This window comes from Dermochelys coriacea, chromosome 2 (assembly GCF_009764565.3).
Source record: "Dermochelys coriacea isolate rDerCor1 chromosome 2, rDerCor1.pri.v4, whole genome shotgun sequence".
Classification (NCBI taxonomy): Eukaryota; Metazoa; Chordata; order Testudines; family Dermochelyidae; genus Dermochelys; species Dermochelys coriacea.
In genome coordinates, this window is record NC_050069.1 from 7,812,754 (window position 1) to 7,835,663 (window position 22,910).

Sequence of the window (22,910 nt, forward strand, 5' to 3'; positions counted from 1 at the left end):
ACATAGGAAAGTCTCAGCTATTTCTGGACATTGAAACCCTTGTGATCCGCACCAAAAGACCTTCCCCACCCCCGCCCTCCCTTTCAGAATTGGCTGCTAATGAAGTCTGGGCTCTCATTTTTCTTCTTTCAGACCTCATTGACAAAAAAGGGCAATGTTGACATGAAGCATTTTTCTCCCATTTGTGTCATGGCAGAAACACCTGGGAGATTTACAACCTGCAGAGGATATTGAATCTGCTTCTGCAAACAAAAATTGAATCTGTCCACAGAGTCATATAAGGTATACTAAAAACCTTGAAGAAATAGGAGAGAAACGGAGATCTGGGGAGGCGGTTGCCAATTGAAAACCCTTTCTGTGCACAGAAGGAAACTGGATTTCATAGAGATAATTTCATCATCACAACAGCTGCACAAGTTTAGCTATTCAGTCTTCAGGAGCAGGGAAGCCATAGCTATAACATTCAAGTTGAGATGGGGGGGCAGCTGTGTAAGAATGTACCTAATAGCACTTTACCTTGCCAATGAAGCTTACTTAATGTTAATTATTCTTTAGGATCCTTGGATCAGAGGTGATAAATAAAAGTGCATAGTGTATCAGTAACCTCAGTAATGGGTTTGAATGGCTTTGTTTGTGGCTTATGAATGTATGAAAAAACCAGAGTAGAAAATAAAATAACCCTCTCTCTCTGCTCTCATTCCAGCACCCTGGCAGAACTTCCATGGAGGAAATCCCCCATGGTTTATATTGTCCCTCTCTAAGGGCACAGCTACACAGGGATAAAAGACCTATGGCATGCCTGGGTCAGCTGACTGAGGCTCACGGGCCTTGGACTGAGGAGTTAAAAATCACTGTGTGGACATTCTGGCTCGGGCTCTAGCCCAAGCCAGAATGTCTACAGAGATATTTTTCACCCTTGGAGCCTGAGACCTGTGAGCCCAAGTGAGTTGACCTGGGCCAGCCATGGGTTTTTTATCCCTGAGTAGACGTACCTTTAGTGCACATGGCATGATCCAATAGCTTGGCATCGGTATAGTCCTGTGGGTATAGGATGTCAATTGCAAGTTCATGTTCCATTCAGTTGTATAACGTTCAGCAAAATCACATTGGCCTTGAGTGCATGATCTCCTCTCTGCCCGAAGGGTTATGTTGTTTTACCGTGTAAGTGTTATAGAAGCTCACAGTGGGGATGCTGTCTTGCTACTTAGAAGTCTATTTATTGAGCCATTGAACAAAGTAAAAGTTACCATTAAGGCATAAGCAATGCTCATGCTCAGACAACAGAGGAAACAGCTACACTGTAAAGTAGCACTTAACCTTTCACAAAAAGAAAAGGAGTACTTGTGGCACCTTAGAGACTAACAAATTTATTAGAGCATAAGCTTTCGTGAGATACAGCTCACTTCATCGGATGCATCCGATGAAGTGAGCTGTATCTCACAAAAGCTTATGCTCTAATAAATTTGTTAGTCTCTAAGGTGCCACAAGTACTCCTTTTCTTTTTGCGAATACAGATTAACACGGCTGCTACTCTGAAACTTAACCTTTCAGTGTCTCTGCTTGTTACCAAGAATCTGAGTCTAAGGCTTTGTCTACACTAGCACTTTAGTTGGTGAAACTTTTGTCAGTCAGCAGTATGAAAAAAACACACCCTGACAAAACAAAACTTTCACCGACAAAAGTGCTGGTGTGGACAGAGCTAACGCCGCTCATTGGGGGTGGTTTCATTATGCTGGTGCCATAAGGTGGCTACACAGGAGACCTTACAGCTATGCTGCTGTAAGGTCCTTAGTGTAGACAGAGCCTTACTGCAGTAAAATCTAAGTTCCCAATGTTTAAGGGGCTGAGGGTAGCCCCATTCATGATGGGATAGAAGATTGCAAATAATATTGCTAATAATAGAAAATCTCCTTATGGTCAGTGAAAAATGGGTTCATTTCTGTTCAGTTTCCTCTCTTTGGGCCAATTCTGTTTCTACTGAAGTCAGTGTGAGTTTTGCTGTTTGCATCAGTGAGATCAATTTTTGGCTCTTAATTATTTAACTAAACAGAATTGTATAGTCACACACACACACCGTTTTATGTCTTTGCAGTCTGGATTCAAATTCAGGCCTTATGGCTGCTAGGGAACAGTGACAAAAATGACTAATCCCATGTATAATTCCTTTGGTAAAGTTTCCCTTCTGCAGAAGATTGAATCAGATTGCAGCCTATTCTCATTTGATTTAGGTAATTCTGGGAAGGCATGCAGATCACAGGAAGAAAGAATGCAGAGGGCCTTCCTGTGAGATGAACAATCCAATTTCTGCTCAGCAAAGGAATAGGGGAATTTAAAATCAGAAGCATTAACAGAGACTTTATCAGGAAAAAGCAAAAAAGCTAAGAGCAAATGGAAATGCAGCCTCAATTTACTGAAGTTTAACTTTTCCAGTGTTAACTATAACACAACTTCATGTTAAGTGATTACAGCCCCTGTAAGTTAAAGGGAAAAGGAAATAACTGCAGCTCATCATTTTCATCTTACCTCCCCTACCCCCAAGTTAGAAATAAAGGGAAAGATAGGAGAAGGGGAAAGAGAAAGAATAAAATTGCATTTGGAATGAAGCCCTGGAATTGGCAGCTGTTAGCAGCCTCAGGACAAGTGATAAAATGCTACATTAAAGTAGCCACAGTGTGACAGAATAAGCAGAATGGGAAATAGCTTTATAAATGTGCTTACCAGGATAAACAGATGTGATTGAGGGCACCTCCGTTCTGTCACTGAACACTATAAAGGGCAGCAATTTATGGCAATCTATTTTCTCATTAAATAACAAGGAGGTTTCAGACAGAGGTGAGGGCTGTATGCACACGTCAGGGATAGAATTTGACTAGAAACATCTCTCCTCCTCTAATAAACCATTCTGGTAGTACAATAAATTGAAACATGTGTGTCCTTAGTAATTCACAAGCAAGAAGGGGGGTTGGGGTTGAGTGCAAGCACTGATGGTCCTTTTGAAAAGTAGGATCCTATTTTCAGACACCCGTGTAACTCTGGGTTTGACACTGGTAAAATATGCAAAGGACATTGGGCCAGATCCTCTGCCCTGGCTGAGTCCTGAGAGTCACAGGACCTTGATGGGGAAAAGCTGGGTGTGGGAAAGGTGGATTAAAGAAACCACTGTGTTTCTCTGATCCTGGAGACTGCTGAAGGACAGGTGAGCCCCTTTAGAGCTGGTCTAATTTATGCCATCTGATAACAGCTCCTAGGCACTGTTGCACAGTCTGGGACTGTTGGACCACAAGTTGCAGTGGTCAGGCTTTGATGCATCCTCTAGGCTGGTGGCGGGGATGCTTAATGAGTGGGACAGAACAATGCAAAAGGGGGTGTATTGTGGATGTGCAAATGTACTGTCATGTACTTTAGTGTCTCCTTCAGTGAATACAAGAAACAGCCAAATTTTACCAGGTTGGTAAAAGCAGAAAGTCATTACCATCTGATGGCTGCTCAGTGAGCTAGGCATAATGAGCTGGTGGGTCTCAGTTCAGTAACCGATGCATAGATCTCCACATTACAAATGTTACCATACAGCTGGCATTGTTGTTAGCCTGAATGAGCCAACTTCCCTTTCACCCACGGAACCGGATGATTCAAGGTCAGGATTGATTCTCATGGCCAGGTCTCCCAGTTCTGTGCCCATTATGTAGATGAACGCAGTGCTTCACTCTCCAGACCTGTCAATCTGGCCCTTTCTCTGGCAAATAAATTATTTTGTTTTGAAAATATATTTGTAAGGATAAAGTTTGTTGCTGTCTAAATCGTTGCAGCAACTGAGGTAGCTTCAGTTATATTGGATTGTCCACATCTACAGAACCTTCGAATCCCCTAATCTACAGGCAGTGGATGAACAGCTGCCACTGAGAACCAGACTGAGAGACTTATTCATTTGTTTCAGAATGGTTACGAAACCACCATCAGATAATTCTAGCCTAAGATCACTAGCTAACCAGCTGGAGTAGAAAGTAAACCAGTGACCCAGAGGTCCCTATTCCCTTACCAATCATTGCAGCCATGTCAGTGATCATGAATTGATTTGGTCATGGACTCATCTCAACCAATATTTGAAGTTAATTAAAATATGATGACAAGAAAAATGCTTTATATATTTATATTTTGGAATGCTACCATGCTATAAATAATATTAATTAATTAAATTAATGAGAAAGACAAGGTAAATGAGGTAATATCTTTTATTGGACCAACAGATGTTCCAGTAAAAGACCTACCTACCTTGTCTCTCTTATATCCTGGGACCAACATGGCTACAACAACAATGTGAATAACAATTAATAATACAAAAGGTTCCTAGGTTCTCTGTCATATAAGTATGCATTCTACCAGCCACCCATGAATGGAAGAAGGGATTTTGGCCAAACTTTTATCTGGGACTCTAGGATCACAGATGGGTACAGCAGGACCATGTTGTTGTACAGCACATTGATTTTAGAGGAACAGATTTCCTCAGGTGTGGTTGTGGTGACCTTCTCCCTCCTGCCCCAGATATTCTGAATGTTTCCTTCTTCCAACCAGCATCAACTCAGTGCTGCCTAGAATGAGCCAGGGCCACCTATTCAGTATTAGAACCTTACTTAGCCTGTTGACAAAATAGAACTGAGAGTTCAAAACAGTCCACTGAAAGTTTATTTTAATGCTGGGAGCCTCAGCTTAGGAACAGCTGAATAAATGTGTTTAAAAGTTTCTAATAACATTGAATGGTGAATCACATTTATTCTGAATTAACGTTTTCTTGGGAAAAAACTGTTTTACTTCTGTATTGGGTAAATGCTGGCATAACAAGTATAGAAGAGTTTGGTCCATCACTTCAGACATGCCTGACAGCTTCTAAGTGCAAGTTTTCCCAACAGACTTGATTAATGGGCCTTGGGTTGATAGCATGCGTTGCCTACAAATGTTATTGTTCTCTGCTAATGAAGTGAGATCCTGCTGTCCGATTTGTATCTGTAGCTGTGTAATGACCTAAAATATCTTCATTACTTCTGATAAGTTGGTGAAAGTTTATTGATTGCTGCTGTTTATTTTTGTGGGTAGAGTTGTTGAGCAGAACAGGAGTGACTGTCTAATTTCATTTTGACAGACAGCAATGGGGAAGTTGTGTAATGGGCTGCTTCTTAAATGTACTTCACTATGAGCACCAGAAACTTGAGTTCCAGGATCTGCATTGGTTGTATGTCATTCTGTTCTATGCAGCTTTAAATGTCTTGACTTGTTACCTGAGAAAGCCCACTCTCTCCTGATGTAACACAGTCCTACTGAGATCCACAGAGGTGTTTGAAGTAGAGCTCCACTGGTAGGAAAGAGACAAAGTTGTTGTGATTGTCATTTGTATTAGTATGCAAGGTTAAAGGTCACAGTAATATTCTTTTTAAGTAGTAAAATATTCCCAATGTGGGAAGCCATGCACCACTGACAGTTGTAATGCAAGAAACTGTTATGCAGATCTGTTATGATTAAATATACATGCCAGTAGCAACTAGACTCTCTTGTCAGAATAGAATGTGTGTAGGGAATACCTACAAATGGAAAAGGGTCTCTTCCTGTCTGCATTTATTCTCATGTTACTGAATTCAGGGTCCTGCTCACGAGGAATCAAGTAAGTCCGCTCAGTTGTGTGAAAAAGACTACCCAAAAACCTAAGGCTCTCATTGTGCTCTGAAGGTGGCAAGATTATGTCTCAACCTGATCTCTAGAAGAAGCTCTTCCAAACCTGTGGGCCTTGTATCAAAAAAGCTCTTTCCCTTACTCCAAGTAGGGATGCTCTGAGCTCTGTCACCTTCAGTGACTCTGAACAGGGACCATTAACAGAAGCTTCTCCTGAGTAGCCAGGCCAGCCCATTCCAGGCTTTGGAAGGTGAAGACAATCAACAACATTCTGCTCTAGGTAGCTAACCAATGTAACACACAGGAGACTGGTGTGACATGCTTTTGTCTACCTGCTTGGGTGGCTTTGGGGAGCAGATTACAGGGGCAGGAGGGTAGGAAGGAGGACATGGGGAAAATCAATTAAAAATCCCCAACAACCAAAAATATGATAAAAAATGAATATATATATATATATATATATATATATATATATATATATATATATATATATAAATAAAATTTGGAGCACTATTGTAGTATGAAAACTGATGATGATAATAATAAACATGGCACATTGGTGGTTCTCTCTTAGCAAGGGGTGCATTCACCTAGCCATCCATGGCTAAGAGAAGGAATTTTGCCTTTATCTGAGAGCCTAGGATCAGAGATGGATCTAGCTGGATGGATCAGAGATGGTTTGGTTTCAAACAACAGAAGACAAGCAATACTTTGGACTGCACATAGCATCTTTAGTGCTAAATCTTAGTTTTACCACAAGCGCTGAGTAAGCAATGGCATGTTGTTGCTTGGCCCCATGAACAGACCAGGAAACCCATTGTGACTCTGAGGGTACGTGTACACTGGAGGTGTAATTTCCAGCTTGGGTAGCCATAACTTTGCTAGCTCTGATCCCATCCGAGACATTAGGCACATACTTGGGCAGCTAGCCCCTTGTGCCATTCACACTGCCACAGCTACTTTTCTATTTTTAGCACAGCAGCTTGATCAAAGCTAGCGCAGGTATGTCTACTCAGGCTGAAATCACACCTTCCAGCTGCAGTGTAAACATACCTTGAGTCACAGTGCTCCTCTCAGCTTCTTCTGCAGCGGGGGAAGTGCCCTGTGCCAAGCAGTTACCTGGCATAGTGTACTTCTCATGGCATACTGGCGCAGCTATACTGGCTGCCATATTGGGGGATCAAAGCCAAGCCTCTGCCCATTCTCTTTACCATTGCATCCGCTCAGCTGCAGGAGAGGATGTAGCAGCTCTGTAGAGTCTGTCTCCCCGACACTGCTACCCACAATGTGGGTTGCCGGCACTAGGAAGTAAGGTATCGCTTTACATCTTCTCACTTCTCCACATAACCCTGTGCACATGATCCTATCCCCTTCGTCTGAGGATCTCAGAACACTTTACAAACAGTGGCTGAGTATTACCACTTCTCTGTGAGACAATTCAAGCAGATATGAGATAATATCGCCCTCTTCAGAAATGCAGCCAGCTCTGAGGTAGAACAAGGCAGCTGTTTTAACAACACACAGCAACACAGTGCCATAATTTAGGCCAGGAAGTGAAAAGTTAGATATCCAGTTGAAACTGTAGGATAAATGTAGGTTGTCAGAAAGCGTAAAAACTGTCATAGGATCTTTAATGTCCGTATAAGTGCTCAGGACTTTTGATTTTACTTTTCACCTAATAGGCAATTTCCTTAGAGTTTAGAGCTGTTGTGGCTACTTCTTGTAGTGATAAATTGGGGAATTCCAGAGAAGGGGAGAGGAAATGGAGAAAAGGATTAGGTATAATTTATGAACAGAAAGTCCAAGCATTAACCATGTGCAGCCTCAAGAAAATTCAGCAATGAAAGAGGAGGTAGAATCATTTATGATGGCTAAAGTTGAGCATAGCAAGGAATATCAGCTCGAACTAATGAAGGGAATATGTAAATTAGACATTAGGAAAAAGGTTGTTACAGCGAAGTCAATTATTTGGGATTTGATGGTTGATTCCCAAAAGAAGCTGTCAAGTCACTGCCACAGAATGTTCAGGTGTAGACTAGAAAAAATCATTAGGGGTTTACTGTAGAAGTTCACCATTAAAAAGGCCTTTCAAGCCTTATGTTCTGCAAGTCTATGATGCAATTCTAATAAATCATCCCTTGGATGCCTTGGCCCAGTATTTACATTTTAACTAGCTTAGATATTCACTGAAAATATTACACTGGGTGAGTGACAACAACAGGATCTTCTAATTACTGCAGTCCCACTGAGCCAATGTCTGTCGTATCCACAATATGCATTGTTGACTAGGGAACACACAGAGGGGATAGTGATGATAGCCATTACCTGTGTACTGGTTATGATGTTTCTTTTCTTTGGGCTAGATCATGCCATTAAGACATGCATTTCAGCACTGTACCAACCCAGGACAAGCCTCGGGAGACTTTGTGTCTCAAGGAGGCAAATGCCTGCCACAGCTCTCGGAGAGCTAGGCTGCTGTGTCACACCTCAGATGAGTGCAACCCCTGCACATTGGCTAGCTCTACTGGCTGATGAGTAGCGGATTGAGTCTTGCAGTCCTGGAGCTGCTAGCAAGGAACTTTTCCTGTGTTCAGGAGAGCACTGGGGACTACAACAGTGGCCATCCCTTGCATGCAAGACTCCTTTAAGGGCTGGCTCTTTTTGCTCTAAATATCCATTGCTGCACTCAGTTAGTGGCAGGTGTAGGTACCATGGTCCGTTCATCGTTGCCCCTTGCACTTGAGTGCGCTTAGTCACTTCAGCTCTGTCACAGCACAAGGCTGGTGCATCATTAAAAATACCTTGCTAAGAAGGCTATTTGCACCACAGTTTCCCTGAGAACAGTTTAGCACTTGGACATGGTGCATTTATAGTAAATACACTTCGCATTTATTTGGAGCCTTATCTCCCAAACCATTTTAGAGTCCAATATATAGGGAATACTTCACCAGCCAATGAAATGCAGCAAATTTCTCTGGGGAGAAATTTTGAAACTGATTATACACAGGTTGAGCTAGAGCCCATGAGGAAAGATTTTTATCTTCCTACAAAAATGTTGATGGGGAAAACAAACAAAAAATGTTTCTTTTGAAACTTTTCTTCAAAGGTTTTCAGATGTTTATCCTCAAATAAACAAACCACGGAACAGTTCTAAATTTTGGAGCGGTTGATTTTTTGATGAAAACTTGAAAAACTTCACGGAAATCAGACATTTTCTGTGGACATTTCCATTTTGCCAAAAGCCATTTCTCACCAAAAGTTTAGAATGAAACATTTAGACAAGTTCTAGCCTTAGCTTCTTCCTGGAAGAGTAATTTCACCATGCAACCAGCACTGGAAGCACTCCAAATCTTATACTGCCGAGAAGGCAGCAGGTTATATTTTTTTCAGCTGGCTCAGTCTTTAAAGATGTTTGATTTTCTACTACTGGAAACACAAACCCTTATTTAAAACATACACATAGTCATTTCTAGTAAGGTTGTCCAGGGTTGGTCGTTAATGTGTTCATTAATTGCAAAGAACATCTCATCAAACTGTATAATTAGAGTAGCTAAAGCACAATTAAACAATGATACTGAACTGATATAAAATGGTTGACAGGCAGCAGATTGTCGTTTTTGTTCGTTTTCTTTTTCAAGTTATTTTAATTAATTTAGTGCTGGTGAAAATTCCTGAATTGTGACCTGTCCTGGAAACTGGAGTAGTTGTTATTTGGTATTTGGTTTACCATAGCATCAGGACCTCATTGTGCTAGGTGCTGTACAAACACAGAAAAAAAAGATGGTCCCTGAGTACTTGCTTGCCAGCAGTATGATGCAGACTTCACCACCGCTGTGCTCCAACCTCAGCTTGGAAAGCCACCTCTGTGGTGCAAGGGTGGTTGTTACTTCAGATCCATTCAATCCATGGTGGCTGGCTGGAATTTGTAAATCACTTGTCTCCATTGAATGCCTTAGATTACACTGCTAGCACATGTGCCAGTTGGCCTTGGGTAATGCAGACCTCATTACTATCTGAACTGAAACGCTAACATTATTTTACACCCACACGACCCAGCATTCAGCTGATGCTAACCACTTTCAGCTAATTCCATACTGAGAAGGATTTGAACTGGCAACCTAGCAATGAAAGATTCCTAGTTGTTACATTGCCAGTTCTCTCCCTGATTCTCTCACTGCCCCTCCACCCCCCCAATGAACCATGAACTTGATAACTGCAGAGCACACTTTGCATTCAGTTTCATATTTAAGTAAAATAATTGAATGGCAATTGACAGTTTAAGATTACACTAATTGCTCAGGTTCCCAGAACACTCCTAAAAAGAAAATGAATTTATCCTTCATATTTTTCCAGTTAAATGACCCTCATGGAAATAAATCCAGAGTACAGAATTAATAATGCTGCAAACAAAGTGTATAAAGAGTGGAGACTGCTTAGCTTTTTGTCATAATCTTTGTACAGTTTCTATTTTTTGAAGATAAGAACATACTGCCTGCAATAAACTTCTCTTTCCTGGGGCTGGTATCAGTCAGTTTGATAGATTACTGCTACTTCCCTCAATACCTGTATTAGTTTACACATCAGAGTCTGAGGTATATAGCAGAAAAAGCAAGTGTGTGTGATATTCAGTTCAGGGTTTGGTTGTGGATTTCCATGTCCTTGATTACTTAGTACACAGTAGATTTTCTTCTTCTGAGCCGCTACAGAAAAAACTGGTTTCAGAGTAGCAGCCGTGTTAGTCTGTGTTCTCAAAAAGAAAAGGAGTACTTGTGGCACCTTAGAGACTAACAAATTTATTAGAGCATAAGCTTTCGTGAGCTTCTGATGAAGTGAGCTGTAGCTCATGAAAGCTTATGCTCAAATAAATTTGTTAGTCTCTAAGGTGCCACAAGTACTCCTTTTCTTTTTACAGAAAAACTGTAGCTGACGATATTAGAAGCCCTTTTCTTTTTTTAAATGAGTAAATGGTCCCAAGCAGTTCAAGATATGTCATCTCATTGATATATTTATTCCCAGTTAAAAGCATTTTTCATAGGATCTCACATGAACCCACGTAACTTGCTTTCAGTAATTGCTGCTGAACAGGCCTGTGGCTCACTGGAGCTGTTCAGAAACCTCTATAAAATAACTAGGCACTATGGTCTAATAGTTCCTAGTACACAGACATCCGCATCATAACCAACCCATCGCAATTTCACCTAATTAGAGTATTTGTTATTGGGCTCTGCAGAGAGGCCGAGGGGTAAATGGGCCATGAAGACTAAGTTACTCTCTTACCCATAGAAATGCTCTTCCAGGTCAGGGATGGTGAATAATTGTGGGGTGAAGTTTGTGTTACAGCTGTGTCTGCTGTAATTTTTCTGTGGATTCTGTGTTCAGTCGCCTATCATGAGCTCTAAAGTCTATTTTTTCAATGAATCCAATCCATCAGGGAAACATTTTGTATAAATGACATTTTTGTATCCATAATGCAGATGCCACCATCTTGTGCTTGCTTATTTGTGTTTAATTTTATTTCTTGGATTTTTTTTCTGTATCCCTTATCATAACAGCCTCTGAGCACTTTCCAAACAGCAATGGATTTAGCCTCACAAAAGCTCTGTGACACCTAGAGAACTGAGACAGGTGCATTGCCCAAGTTCACATAGGAAATCTATCGCAGAGGTGGGAATAGAACCCACATATCTAGATTTCCAGGCCAATTTCTCAAACACAAGGGCATTCTTCCTTCAAACTCTGTCTGTATTCTGGGGCGGGGAGGTGTTTATTTTTTTTGGTGGCAAAGTAGCAGAAAACCTCATCTTCAGAGGATCACACCATTCGGTTTGGAGTGTGTGCGTGTTTTCTTGCCTTATCACAGTAGAAATGTGTACATAAATGAATAAATTCACAAGCTATAAATATTAGGTGTGACCAGCCTAATGCATTTTTGACATTATTTCTTTCAAATATGAATTGCAAAGTCCCAGAGGCCTCAGTCATCTGGACTAACAAAATGCGGCAACATCAGATGCTGAGCGAAAGGAAATAAGAATTGTGGCAATATCACTGTCAGAGAGCAGAGCAGATATTATCGCTTGTACTCAGGAGGGTAATGAAACACCTTCCTCCGTAATTTACTTTGTGTGCAGATCTTCACCTTTTCCCTCACTGCCAGCAACTCCCCATTGTAGGCTGGGTGAACATTTGGAATGTGGGTAAAGGATGTTCATACCTAATTAGGAAACACATGATCTGCATGCATCACAGAAGACTTTTGAAACATTATTGAATTTGTTCTACCCTTTGACGTAGTCGGGTAATTTTTTGGTTCCCTGCGCAAGAATATCGCTTCTCTATTTTCTGACGCAAGCCGTTCCTTGCTCTCCTCTCCCTGATACCAAACTATCATTCCATTGCCTTGAAGATAAAATGGAATCAAATGCAGCTTTTGTTGTCAAAAAAGAAGCAAGGAAAACCAATTCTTTTTGTTTATTTGTCTGTTATCAGAACATTTCAGTGTTCACACTTATCTTGAAATGTAGTGTTTAGAGGGGAATGGGGGCTAAGATAACTGTTCTGCATTGTGCTGGTTCAGACAGAATTAGACTGCATTTCTATCTCTGTAATCTGCCATGCCTCAACCCTTTATCTACCATCTTGGGTAAGGTTCTTTTGGAGGGAGGCGGGGGGGAGGGGGGGAGATGGACAATTTACACACACACACACACACACACTGGAAGGGGTGGTCTTGTGAGATTGTCTGATGGAAGATGCAGATTTACAGTGGTGCCAACCCAGATCACAGCCTCAGTGTATTGGGTGCTAAATGCTTACAATGAAAGAAAATCCCTGCCCCAAAGAGTCTATAAACTAAATAAAAAGAATGAGGAGTACTTGTGGCACCTTAGAGACTAACAAATTTATTTGGGCATAAGCTTTTGTGGGCTAAAGCCCACTTCATCAGACTAAATAGGGACCAAACACAATAAGGCATACAGAACACAAAACAAGAGTAGTAGGAACCCAAGGTTGCATATAATTTTAGCTGAGGGGACAATTTGGAAACTTCAGTGTTTTGTGTGTGTCTATGAGAAGTAGATAAAAGATATTAAATAACCGCTCATAAGAAGAGGTTTCAGAGTAGCAACCATGTTAGTCTGTATTCGCAAAAAGAAAAGGAGTACTTGTGGCACCTTAGAACGAACAAATTTATTTGAGCATAAGCTTTCATGAAGTGAGCTGTAGCTCACAAAAGCTTATGCTCAAATAAATTTTTTAGTCTCTAAGGTGCCACAAGTACTCCTTTTCTTCATAAGAAGAGGTGACTGAATAATTATTTGGATTTTTTTGGTTGGGTGTCCGAAATGAAAAATCTGGAAAATGAATCAGTTAGTTTAGAACTAAAATGAAGTTTTACATACCAAAATGAAAAATGAGAAATTTAAAAAAAAAATATTCAGGTCAAATGAAATGGTTTGAATGTTGTTTCAAAACGAAATGTCTAAATGGTTTGTTCTGGAAAAATTTTGAGGGGGTGAGGAGGGGGAACTATTCACTGAATTCAACCGGAATTCACAAATAGTTTTGGTGTCCTGAAAAAAATCAGATTATTCGGTGAATTTACTATTTGCCCAAATATTTCGCTCACCTCTACTCACAAACCATCTGCCTTATAAGTTGCTATTGTTATGATATCTCTTGCACACTTTTGCTAGTCAGCATCACAAGTAATGACACTTATCTTTAGTCCTCAATGTAGAGAAACACCTTCAAGAACAGGCGCCTAGGTGGCTCAAGGGGCGTGGCGATGGCATGGAGAACCATTCATCTCTAGGTCACTAGTGCAAAAGCAGCCCAGGTTATTAGTGACTGAAAGACTGATGGGAGTCTGGTGGCTGATGTGAAGTGAGTTGGTGTCTCTTGGTCCAGTTCTTAGTGAGCATGTGTGTATATCACAAAAAATCCATCACAGCTGATAACCAATGTACGGTCTGCAGCCCCAGTGGACGGGCCAAAGACTGAATAGTTCATGGTGACTAAATTTCCCTTTTAGCCTCTACCTCAGTACTGAACCATGTTGCCAGGAAGTAGTGAGGGGAAAGCACATTCTGTCCCTGCATCTTTTCTGAATAAATAAAGGGCTTTGATGTTCCAAGCCATCAGTCCAGTACCATTCACCACATCTGAATTCACTCCACTGCCTGGGCCAGAGATGGACTGCCATATTACAGTAACTCCTCCCTTAATGTTGTCCCAGTTAACGATGGTTTGTTGTTACATTGCTGATCAGTTAGGGAACAAGCTTGTTTAAAGTTGCACAATGCTCCCTTATAAGGTCATTTGGCAGCTGCTGCTTTCTCCACTGCTGGCAGGATTCTCTGGAAGAGCAGCCCCCCTTCATGGTGATTAGAACCAAGGGGGGTCAGCAGTCCCCCACCCCCATCAGCTGTAAGGTATGTGGCTCGGCAGCTGCCCAGCAGCAGTTCAGGTGTCCCTTCCCCCATTGCCATGCTGCTCCTGCCCTGCCCTCTGCCTGGGAGCTGCTCCCTGGAGCCTCCTGCTTGCTGGTGGAGGGGTGGAAAGGGGTGCTGATGTCAGGATATCCCCCTGCTCCTGCCCCCCATCCCTGCAGGACAGTCACAGGGCTCAGGGACAGACAGGAGGGGGGGAGCTTGCAGGAAGCTGTTGCTTTCTGTGTGAATTGGCTGATCTGCTTAAAAGGGCAATGTACTTGAAGTGTGGTCAAGGTACTTAAAGGGGCAATGCACGTCTCTCTTTCTCACTCATGCACGCACCCCCCAGCACTTTGGAAATTCAGCACCTGTGCAGCCGTGCATTGCTGTCAGGAGGAGGGAGTGGTACGCTCCAGCTGGATAGCGTCGGTTCATCATCATGTTCAGTTTTTGCAGGAAAGTGTTTGCAGCTACTGCCCTGCATCTATTGTGTTTCCTCCCTCCTGCCTCAGTCCATGCTGCCTTGTAGAGAGTGAGGCTACATTAACAACAGCATATTAACCCTTGAGGGGTGCAAGTTCATCATTTAGCAGGAAGGCATTCCCTGGGAAATATTCCACCCTCTTACTCTGCCACCTCAACCAAGCTTCACAATCATTCATTGCTGTGTACAATATTAAACTGTTTGTTTAAAATGGTTTAAAACTTATACTGTATATATATATAATGTCTTTTGTCTGGCGAAAAAAAATTCCCTGGAACCTAACCGCCCCCCTATTTACATTAATTCTTATGGGGAAATTGGATTCGCTTAACATCGTTTCACATAAAGTCTTATTTTTCAGGAACATAACTACAACATTAAGTGAAGAGTTATTGTACTGTGTTATTTCTCCCCTAGGCCCTAATAAATGAATCATGTGAGTAGGGAGAGGTTTTCACATCCTTCCTCTCTATCCCTCCCTGTTCAGAGGCCCTATGTAATGTCATCGCATTGGTCTGATAAGAGCTAGACATCACACCTTCTAGAGCCCATCTGCTCAGCTCCTGCTGTTGAACACAGTGTCTTTGCAGTGCTCCTGGAGCCTGCTGTCCCCATTTAGCTTAGGGACTGAGACTATGAAGCTCAACAGAGCTATTTTAATTATTCATAATGGTGCCATCACTTCCCAAGATGGCACTGACCATTAAGACAACAAAATAGAGCGAGAGAAGGAGAAAGAAACTCCCCGTGCTGGTTGTTGAGCAGTCCCAGTGGCCATCTAACTCATGCTGTAATTGCTGTTCTGGATAGCTTCTGCCCTCCAAACAATTTTCTGCTGGTCTATTGTTGCTTAGCCTGGCTCAGTTTGATTTATAGGATGTCATTTTTTCTCCCCAGCTGTAGACAAGAGAAAAATATTTCTTGGAAAGACTGTTGTGGGTGAAATTTAGTTTTTGTCCATCTAGCATCAAAGAAGCTCTCTGCCTTTCTATGTCCCTTCTCCCTGCCCCCACCCTCCCTGAAAGGGATGGAGGGATGGGTTTACACTGTGTTTGAATTTAAACACTGAGAAATGTCCATCCTTGTGCTCTTTTCTGTGTGCCACACAGGCTGGGTAGTGGGAGGAATGTGCTCCTGAGAGTAATGCACACTGGACACCGTAAACGGTGCTTCCCTGTGATAATACATTTTGGGCACCTGGAGTGGGTGTTCCCCAATGGTTACATTTGCCTTGCCCCTGGGAGAGTGCTGGGGCAGGGGGAGAGAGGGCGCTATCCCAAGGGTAACACATTTTAGATATTTCCTGGGTTGCTTCCCTGTATTGACATGCACAAAGATATGCTGTGTTTTACTCCCTTTAGGTCCTACACCAATATCTCTGTCTGCTTCCAGTTCATTTTATAACAGCCCTTGTTGATCATTCATAGAATGACTGGCAGGGCAGACCCAGGAGTTTGCATATAGAATTCTACATGACCTGCATACACAGATATAATTAATTTAGTTGTTAATTTAGATTCTTCCGTCTAATTTTTTTTTAAGACTAGAGGTTCTCCCTATAAAGGGACAAACCCTGACCTTTCTGCTCAGTTTTTTTATTCTGTCCTTACTCAGGCAGATTCCCTTTGATATCGGGAGAGTTCCCTGAAAAGGGATTAAGTCAATATTGATCAAGAACTCCAGGATGTGGCCAAAAGTGAACGAGAAGGGACAATGAGGACATCCTGGCCTGTCTCTTTGGAATGCAAATGAAATCACCTCTTGTTTATTTAGCATTTTTCTTGTGGCTGGAATTTAGAGTGTCCTGAGAGTAAGATTACATGTGGGGCCAAATTTAAATGTTTGCCATATTGCTAAACTTTGACACCTTTAGGAATGAGAATGGATGTGGGAGGAGCTAACATTTTCATTGCTGTTTTTGTGAATATGTTTGAAATGTATGTTCTATGCTGAAATATGCTGATAGGATTTATAATCCAGGCTCTCTGCTCTTTGGCTTTAAGAATGCTGAAATTGTGGGCATGTTAAAATGAGCCTTCTGTTGGGAGGTGTAACATTCTAGTTAACCAGAGAGTTAATATTTCTGAAAAGAATTTTTAAATTATCCCTGTAAAACCATCTGAGCCTGGTGATTTTCTAGGGTTTTTTTGCTCTTTGTTTTTCCCTATCTGTATGTAAGATATGTCTAATGCAGCTTGTTTGTGTTCCTTGAAGTATGAGCATTAAACAATATTTACAGATCATGCAAATTATGCATACATTATGTTTGCCTTGGTCATCTCCTATCTCAGCTACTACAACCATCCCTTGTGTGTCCCCTTCCTCCAGTCTTGCCACATCTGTTTGCCTCTCTTCCTCTATCTAGTCTACACACAGTATAAAGGGCCTAGTCATTCAATGTGCAGAGCGCTCACAACTCCCACTGAAATCACTTGGCAGATGGCAAGCACTCACTGCTTTCCAGAGGCACTGAGCACCTTACAGGCTAAAAATCTTCATCTTCTGCCACCAGTCTAACCATGTAATTCCCTTCTCAGATTCTCCACACTGACTTCCTCTTGCTCATTAAAGCTTATCATCCTCACCTTCAAACTGCAACACAGTTTCTACAGTGGAACCTGCCTTCTTGGCAATGTTTTACTACCATAGTGTTAGAGTGTGATCTCGTGTTACTTAAACTTCAGTACTTTTATAAAATATTCTGTGGAACATTTACTAGTTATTAATATTCTCATACATAATTAAATCTAGACTGCCCTTGACAAGGAAGTGAGCACAGTGCATTTTGTGCTGCATTACCCTATCCTTTGTTTTTTTAGCTTTTGCTTCTTGTATTTGTTCACTTGCTCGGAAATTTGCCATATTCAGTAATTCACAATGGTTCTCCCAGGCTTCATTACAAATTAATGAGATTTGACTGCATTATATAATTAAGTACTGTTCTACTCACAATTATATAATAAACCTCAAAAATGAATGTAGATACTCTTGGAACCATTTATAAATTGATCAAAGGGGATAGTTTAGTTGTCTAACTATCAGGTTGGGGACATTTAGACTCCTTTGCCCCCCAGATTCTACTCCAAGCCGGCTTAAAGTAGGTGAATAGGCTACTGTTCAGTTAACTGTGTGAGGGAGTCTCTTAAAAGAGATTTTAAAAGTTTGGGGAGGAAATCATCTCCTATAAGAAAATGTGTGGGATGAGTCTGAGGGGAGAGAGAAACTACACTTCTCCATGAGAGCGTTCTCACATGTATTGTCGGGAATACGTATGTGTGTGTTTTTTCCCCTCAGTGCCCCAGTAGAATCAACAGGGTGCTCCTCCCCAAGAACATGTGAACTCCCTTGGATTTACAGTCAGCTAGGGTTGATCTCCTGTTTACCTTACATCTATGCACCAGCTCTGAAAACACCTCTCTGCAGATCAAAGGAAAGTTAATACTGCCAAAAGTGGTTACCATGCGTGGATCATGCCCTGAGAGTTTGTCTGCTCCGTATCAACATTAATGGTCCAGTGACACTTCACACAGGAGTAAGGGTTTGCTCTCGCTCTGGTGCCATGCATTGTATTTGGCACAAATTGATTAATTTCCCTCCTCCCCAGATTTATCTGTGTATCAGAAGTGCTGTATTATGGAGGCACCTGTATTAATATTTTGTGATAGTTCTGTTATCATTGAGCAGCCTTCACTCACACTCAGCATAATGTTTTTGTGTCCTAAGATAAATAGGGAAGCAAAGTCGCTATAAAAAATCAAGTCATAGCAACAAGTTATGTCAGAGTGTCCTTTTCTGGTATGCTAATAGGAGCCTTCTCTCTATTGCATTCAGTATTATCCCATTTACAGATTCATCATTCTTATTAGAGCCAGAGTTGCATGAAGCCAAGATTTGATTGTAAATGTTCTTACATGCTAGGTTGTTACAGGCTCTAATTTAGAAACAATATTGCAGTTGGTGTTTTTTAATTCAAACAGTTACTGTTGCTTTAGCTAGTTAATGTTTTGACACTTTGAAGAGGTGTAAACAGATCCAGTCATCACATAGCTTTGCTCTAACTGACCTAAAGATAAGGAGATTTCAAAATCTGACAGTCTTTCTATCAGCTCTCCATTCACTAAGTAATGGTATTTCACCACAAACATGCAACACTGAGAGAACTTGAGTTAGTACATAAGAATCGGCTGTCCTAAATGAACCGTATCCCTCAAACACAGCTCCTTAGAAAAAGGGGAGGGCTGGTTTTTGTTCTTTGGTGCTGCACAGTTATTCTAAGCAGCTGTGTCGTCTAATTTTTCAACTTCCTCCTTTTACAAGGCAACTCAATTGGTTCAAGTACAAAGTTTGATAACTGAAGTGCAACAAATTATGGTGTTGTTTAAGGGCCCTTTTAAGGTATAGTGAGAATATTTGGTCATCACTGTTCTTTGCAGAATTAAAAATACATGTTTCCAAGCTTGAGAAACCAGGCAACTCTTTTGGGGTTTGATGTATCTGTTGATCATTAACTGTGACCTTTCACCTTTTCAGAGTGACATGTTGGACGTCAACCAGATCATTAAAGACCTGGCCTCCATGGTTTATGAACAAGGAGACACAATAGGTAGGTACCACCATTAGTGTTAAGGTATGTACTTTGTTATCTGATTTTGCTATTCAGATCTGAGGTGGCAACTCACCTACAAAAGAGTTTAAGGGGCCAAAATAATCCCAATTCCATGGCTGCTTAAGACAACTGAGTTGCCACTGAGACCATTCGTCTTGTACTAGAGGGGATTTTGTACATTGAAATGTCCTTGGGATTGAAAAGCTGTCCTCTGATATTTGTGATAGTTACTGGTGGTGGTAGCATAAAAATAGATTTCACAGGAAGAACAATCCACTGGCTGTTGGATGTAGGGAGGGGAAGACTTAACCATAACTAGAATGGGAAGAAATTGTTAGTCTTCCTCTGGAATTGGAATGAAAAATTAGTGTAGCTTCACAAAATGTATAGCTCGATTCTGTTTAATAAAGCTTCAGCCATAATATTCTGACACACACACAGTCCAAACATACCTCTAGAGCCTGACCCCCTCCTTGCTCCCCCGCCGGCAGGGTTTTGGACCACAGTGAGACAGCATGCTTGTGCATTGGTGGAAGGCAGGGGAACAGAAGAAATGCTTAGTCATTGACTGTTTTTTCTCCAACATCAACAGCATCATTGACAGGGAGTGGTGACCAGTGGGAGTAGGGGGAAGAAAATGGAGGCAAACTATAGGAGATCTATATCTTTTAAAATGTCCTGTCCCCTCAGCTCCTTCATGACCATCTCCTGTTACACCTAAAGGAAGGAAGGGTCAGCTATGTTTCTCTCCCTCTTGTTTTACAGTGTGTATGACATAAAATGAACTATCCAGTGCCTTAAACAATTGCCAAAATTTCCTAAGAACCTGAGCACCTAAATTAGACTCTTAAATCCATGTTTAGCGACCTAAATATAAAATAAGCCTGATTTGCAGAGATGCTGAACATTTGCAGGTCTCATAGAAGTCAGTGGGAGTTGGACCAGACCCTAAGAGGGAAATAACAAAAGGAGAAATACTTCCAGTCTGACTGTTGATCACACTGTTTCCTTGCCTAGCACACAGTCTTTGGCAAGCATCCATTAAGCTGCAGACATGTCCATCCAAACAGAAATGTGCAAGTGCCATCACACAGACCGTTCATTCACAGACAGAGAGCAAAATCAAGATGACATCTGCAACAATTCATTTTTGATCTTGTGCTTGTTTGGCAGCTCTTTTTGTGCACAGATAACTTCTGAATCTGCTTGAGCTTCAGGAGGCGTATCAGATGTTAATGCCTCGAGGGACATGACAGCATACATCAGTTAGTTTCATGACCCTTGTCACCAATTTCCTTACGGCTAGATTTATTTTTAAGCCATTACCCAAGTGGCCGCAATATTAACTTGCCTGGGAGAAAACGGAAAGCTGTAGAAAGTAGGACCTTTTTGTCTTTAAACCAGCATCATGCTTTTATTGCTTTTATATAGGAGGCGTTCTTTTTCCAGTAGCACTGTTAACCTTTTTCTTTCTTTCTGAGTAGCTTTTCAGTCAATCAGCCAGTCAAGATATCCCCCTATTCAGCTGCTGCAAGTTCCCACTGTTTAACTTTTGAGGTTTGTTGCACACAAATGAGAGGAATCAGAAGGTAAAGGGAATTGAAACACCCACAGTGAAAATTCAACATTGGTGATGATCAGGGGGAATTCTCATCACATCCAGGGGTTTAATTTCTGCCTGTTATACACATGAGATGAACGTTCTGCAACTGTCACTCCCCAACTAAGTATTTTTTTTTATTTAAATGAGGAGAATCAGGCTGGCCAGCAAAACAAACTCTTGTGTCCATGATACAAGATCAGATCTCACACTCACTTGTGCCTGCCCTGGGCTTGCTGGGAGCAATAGAAAGGCAGTTTGTGTTCACCTCTAGGAGGAGGCCTGTGTTCTTTCGAGGAACCTTCTGTAGGTCACCTAGCTGCCAAGTTGGCTAGCTTCTGAGGCAACATGACCACAGCCCTTCTTAAAGGGAGGGAAGTTTGTTGCCATGCAAGGGATGGGCGGAATGAATGAAGGAGGAAAAATGTAGAATCCTAGAGGCTGCATCTCTGCCATTTTGTATTTTCTGTTCATGTATCACCATCCCTAAGGATTGTGATCGGTGTTCCCAGTAGCAGTATTTTCCTCTTTTGTAGTGGTTAAATGAACGTGTAACTGAGAATCATAATACCAATGGGCCTGATTCATTAAAAAATAGTGACACAGATTACCATTGCATCAGGCACAAGAATCTGTTCAGTCCAGGGCAGTAGCAATTCCGATTGGTTTCAAATACATATAGATACTGGGTCATCCAGTCGGCCTCCCTGCCACGTTGCAGGATATGATCCATAAATCTATACTGGATACCCACTAACGGTCCTGTTTTACTCCAGCATTGGTAATGAGTGAATAATCACCTGTGAGAGATTTCTCCTTTGTATAATTGACACAAGCTCTCATGAAGGAAATGAAGTTAACTCATGTAGGTAGTTATGCAGACAGCAATTTCAATGGCACTGGACTTTTCCCATGTGTTAGCTGAGATGTCAATTTACATACGTAACTCTGAGAGAAACTCTGACAGGCTTGCACAGCCATGGATCAGCAAGTGGGCGGGAGTTTACATTTTCAAACAGGATTCAGACGTGGGTGTGGGAAACACTGCTTTTTTATTAAACAATATAAGGTAGGTGCACAAATCCTCATTTGGAATTTACACACTACCTTATTAAATAGCATATAAATACCCAGCATTTGGTACCTTTCTAGGAACCAACCTCAACATGTTGACATGCAAGAGAAGTTCCACACCAGAGTCTGCGATTGCTGCTCAGTTGGTTGCTTCTACTTCTGACCCTGCTGCTCATGGGAATGTTACTATGTTCACACAGTATACTGCTGGAATGCCACGTCAAGGACAACACTCACGGACCAAGACAAGGAAACCCAATTTTAGTCCACAAGAGACTGAAGTCCTGGTGCAAAAGGTCACCAAACACTATCAGCTACTTTTTGGGGCCTTAAGGGGGACCCCTGCCAAGAAGCACAGAGTGTGGAATAAGATCCTACAAGCTGTCAATGTTCTGGGGTACTGCAGGCGGGACATGGGGGATCTGAAACACAAATGGCGAGATCTCCGTGGGGTAGTGAGGAAAAAACTTGGGGAACATCAGAGAGCTGCAGCTGGAGGAGGACCACCACAGCCCCTTGTCCTCACTCCAGTGGAACGAATGGTAGCAGAAACATTCTCCACTCAAACCATCCAAGGACAGAGTCAAGGAGTTGACACCTTGAGAAGTAAGTTACACTGGTGCAATTGTCAGAGCAACATTTACATATACAAAAGCACACACATATTCAGCCACTCTACAATACTCATCACCTCAAAATTTACCCATCATTCTCTGTCAAAGGATATTTTGTACACTGTATGGGCTGGTTTCTCCTCTCACATACACTGGTGTAAATCAGGAATACCTCCAAGAAGTCAATATATAAGTGGTATTTGTGTGAGGAGAATCTAGCCCTACATCTAGCAGATTTGAAGGAAACATCATTGACATAGCTAGCAATATCATTCTCATTAGCACATGATTTGGGCCAACACACATCTGTCCATCTCTGGAATCTGCTATGTGTGTTGCAAGAGAGAGTCAGGATGATTGAAATAATGTGCACGTTGCATTTTTTGAACCCATGACAGAAAAAATACTGCTGTTCTCATGCCCATCAGGAAGAAGGAGA

The 22,910-nt window shown here is 41.6% G+C and overlaps 1 protein-coding gene across 16 annotated transcripts in view; it reads left to right on the top strand.

Moving 5' to 3' along the window:
- The window catches only part of TSNARE1 (t-SNARE domain containing 1), a 688,236-nt gene that overhangs the window by 451,969 nt on the left and 213,357 nt on the right, over window positions 1-22,910 (top strand). For 15 of the 16 annotated variants that reach the window (XM_043507269.1, XM_043507264.1, XM_038393468.2 and 12 more), the window contains one exon: window positions 19,108-19,180. In XM_043507269.1, the coding sequence (XP_043363204.1) occupies window positions 19,108-19,180 (73 nt within the window). Of the gene's footprint in view, window positions 1-19,107; window positions 19,181-21,935; window positions 22,464-22,910 lie in introns of all 16 variants that reach the window. The other variant, XM_043507267.1, reaches the window with a different exon arrangement.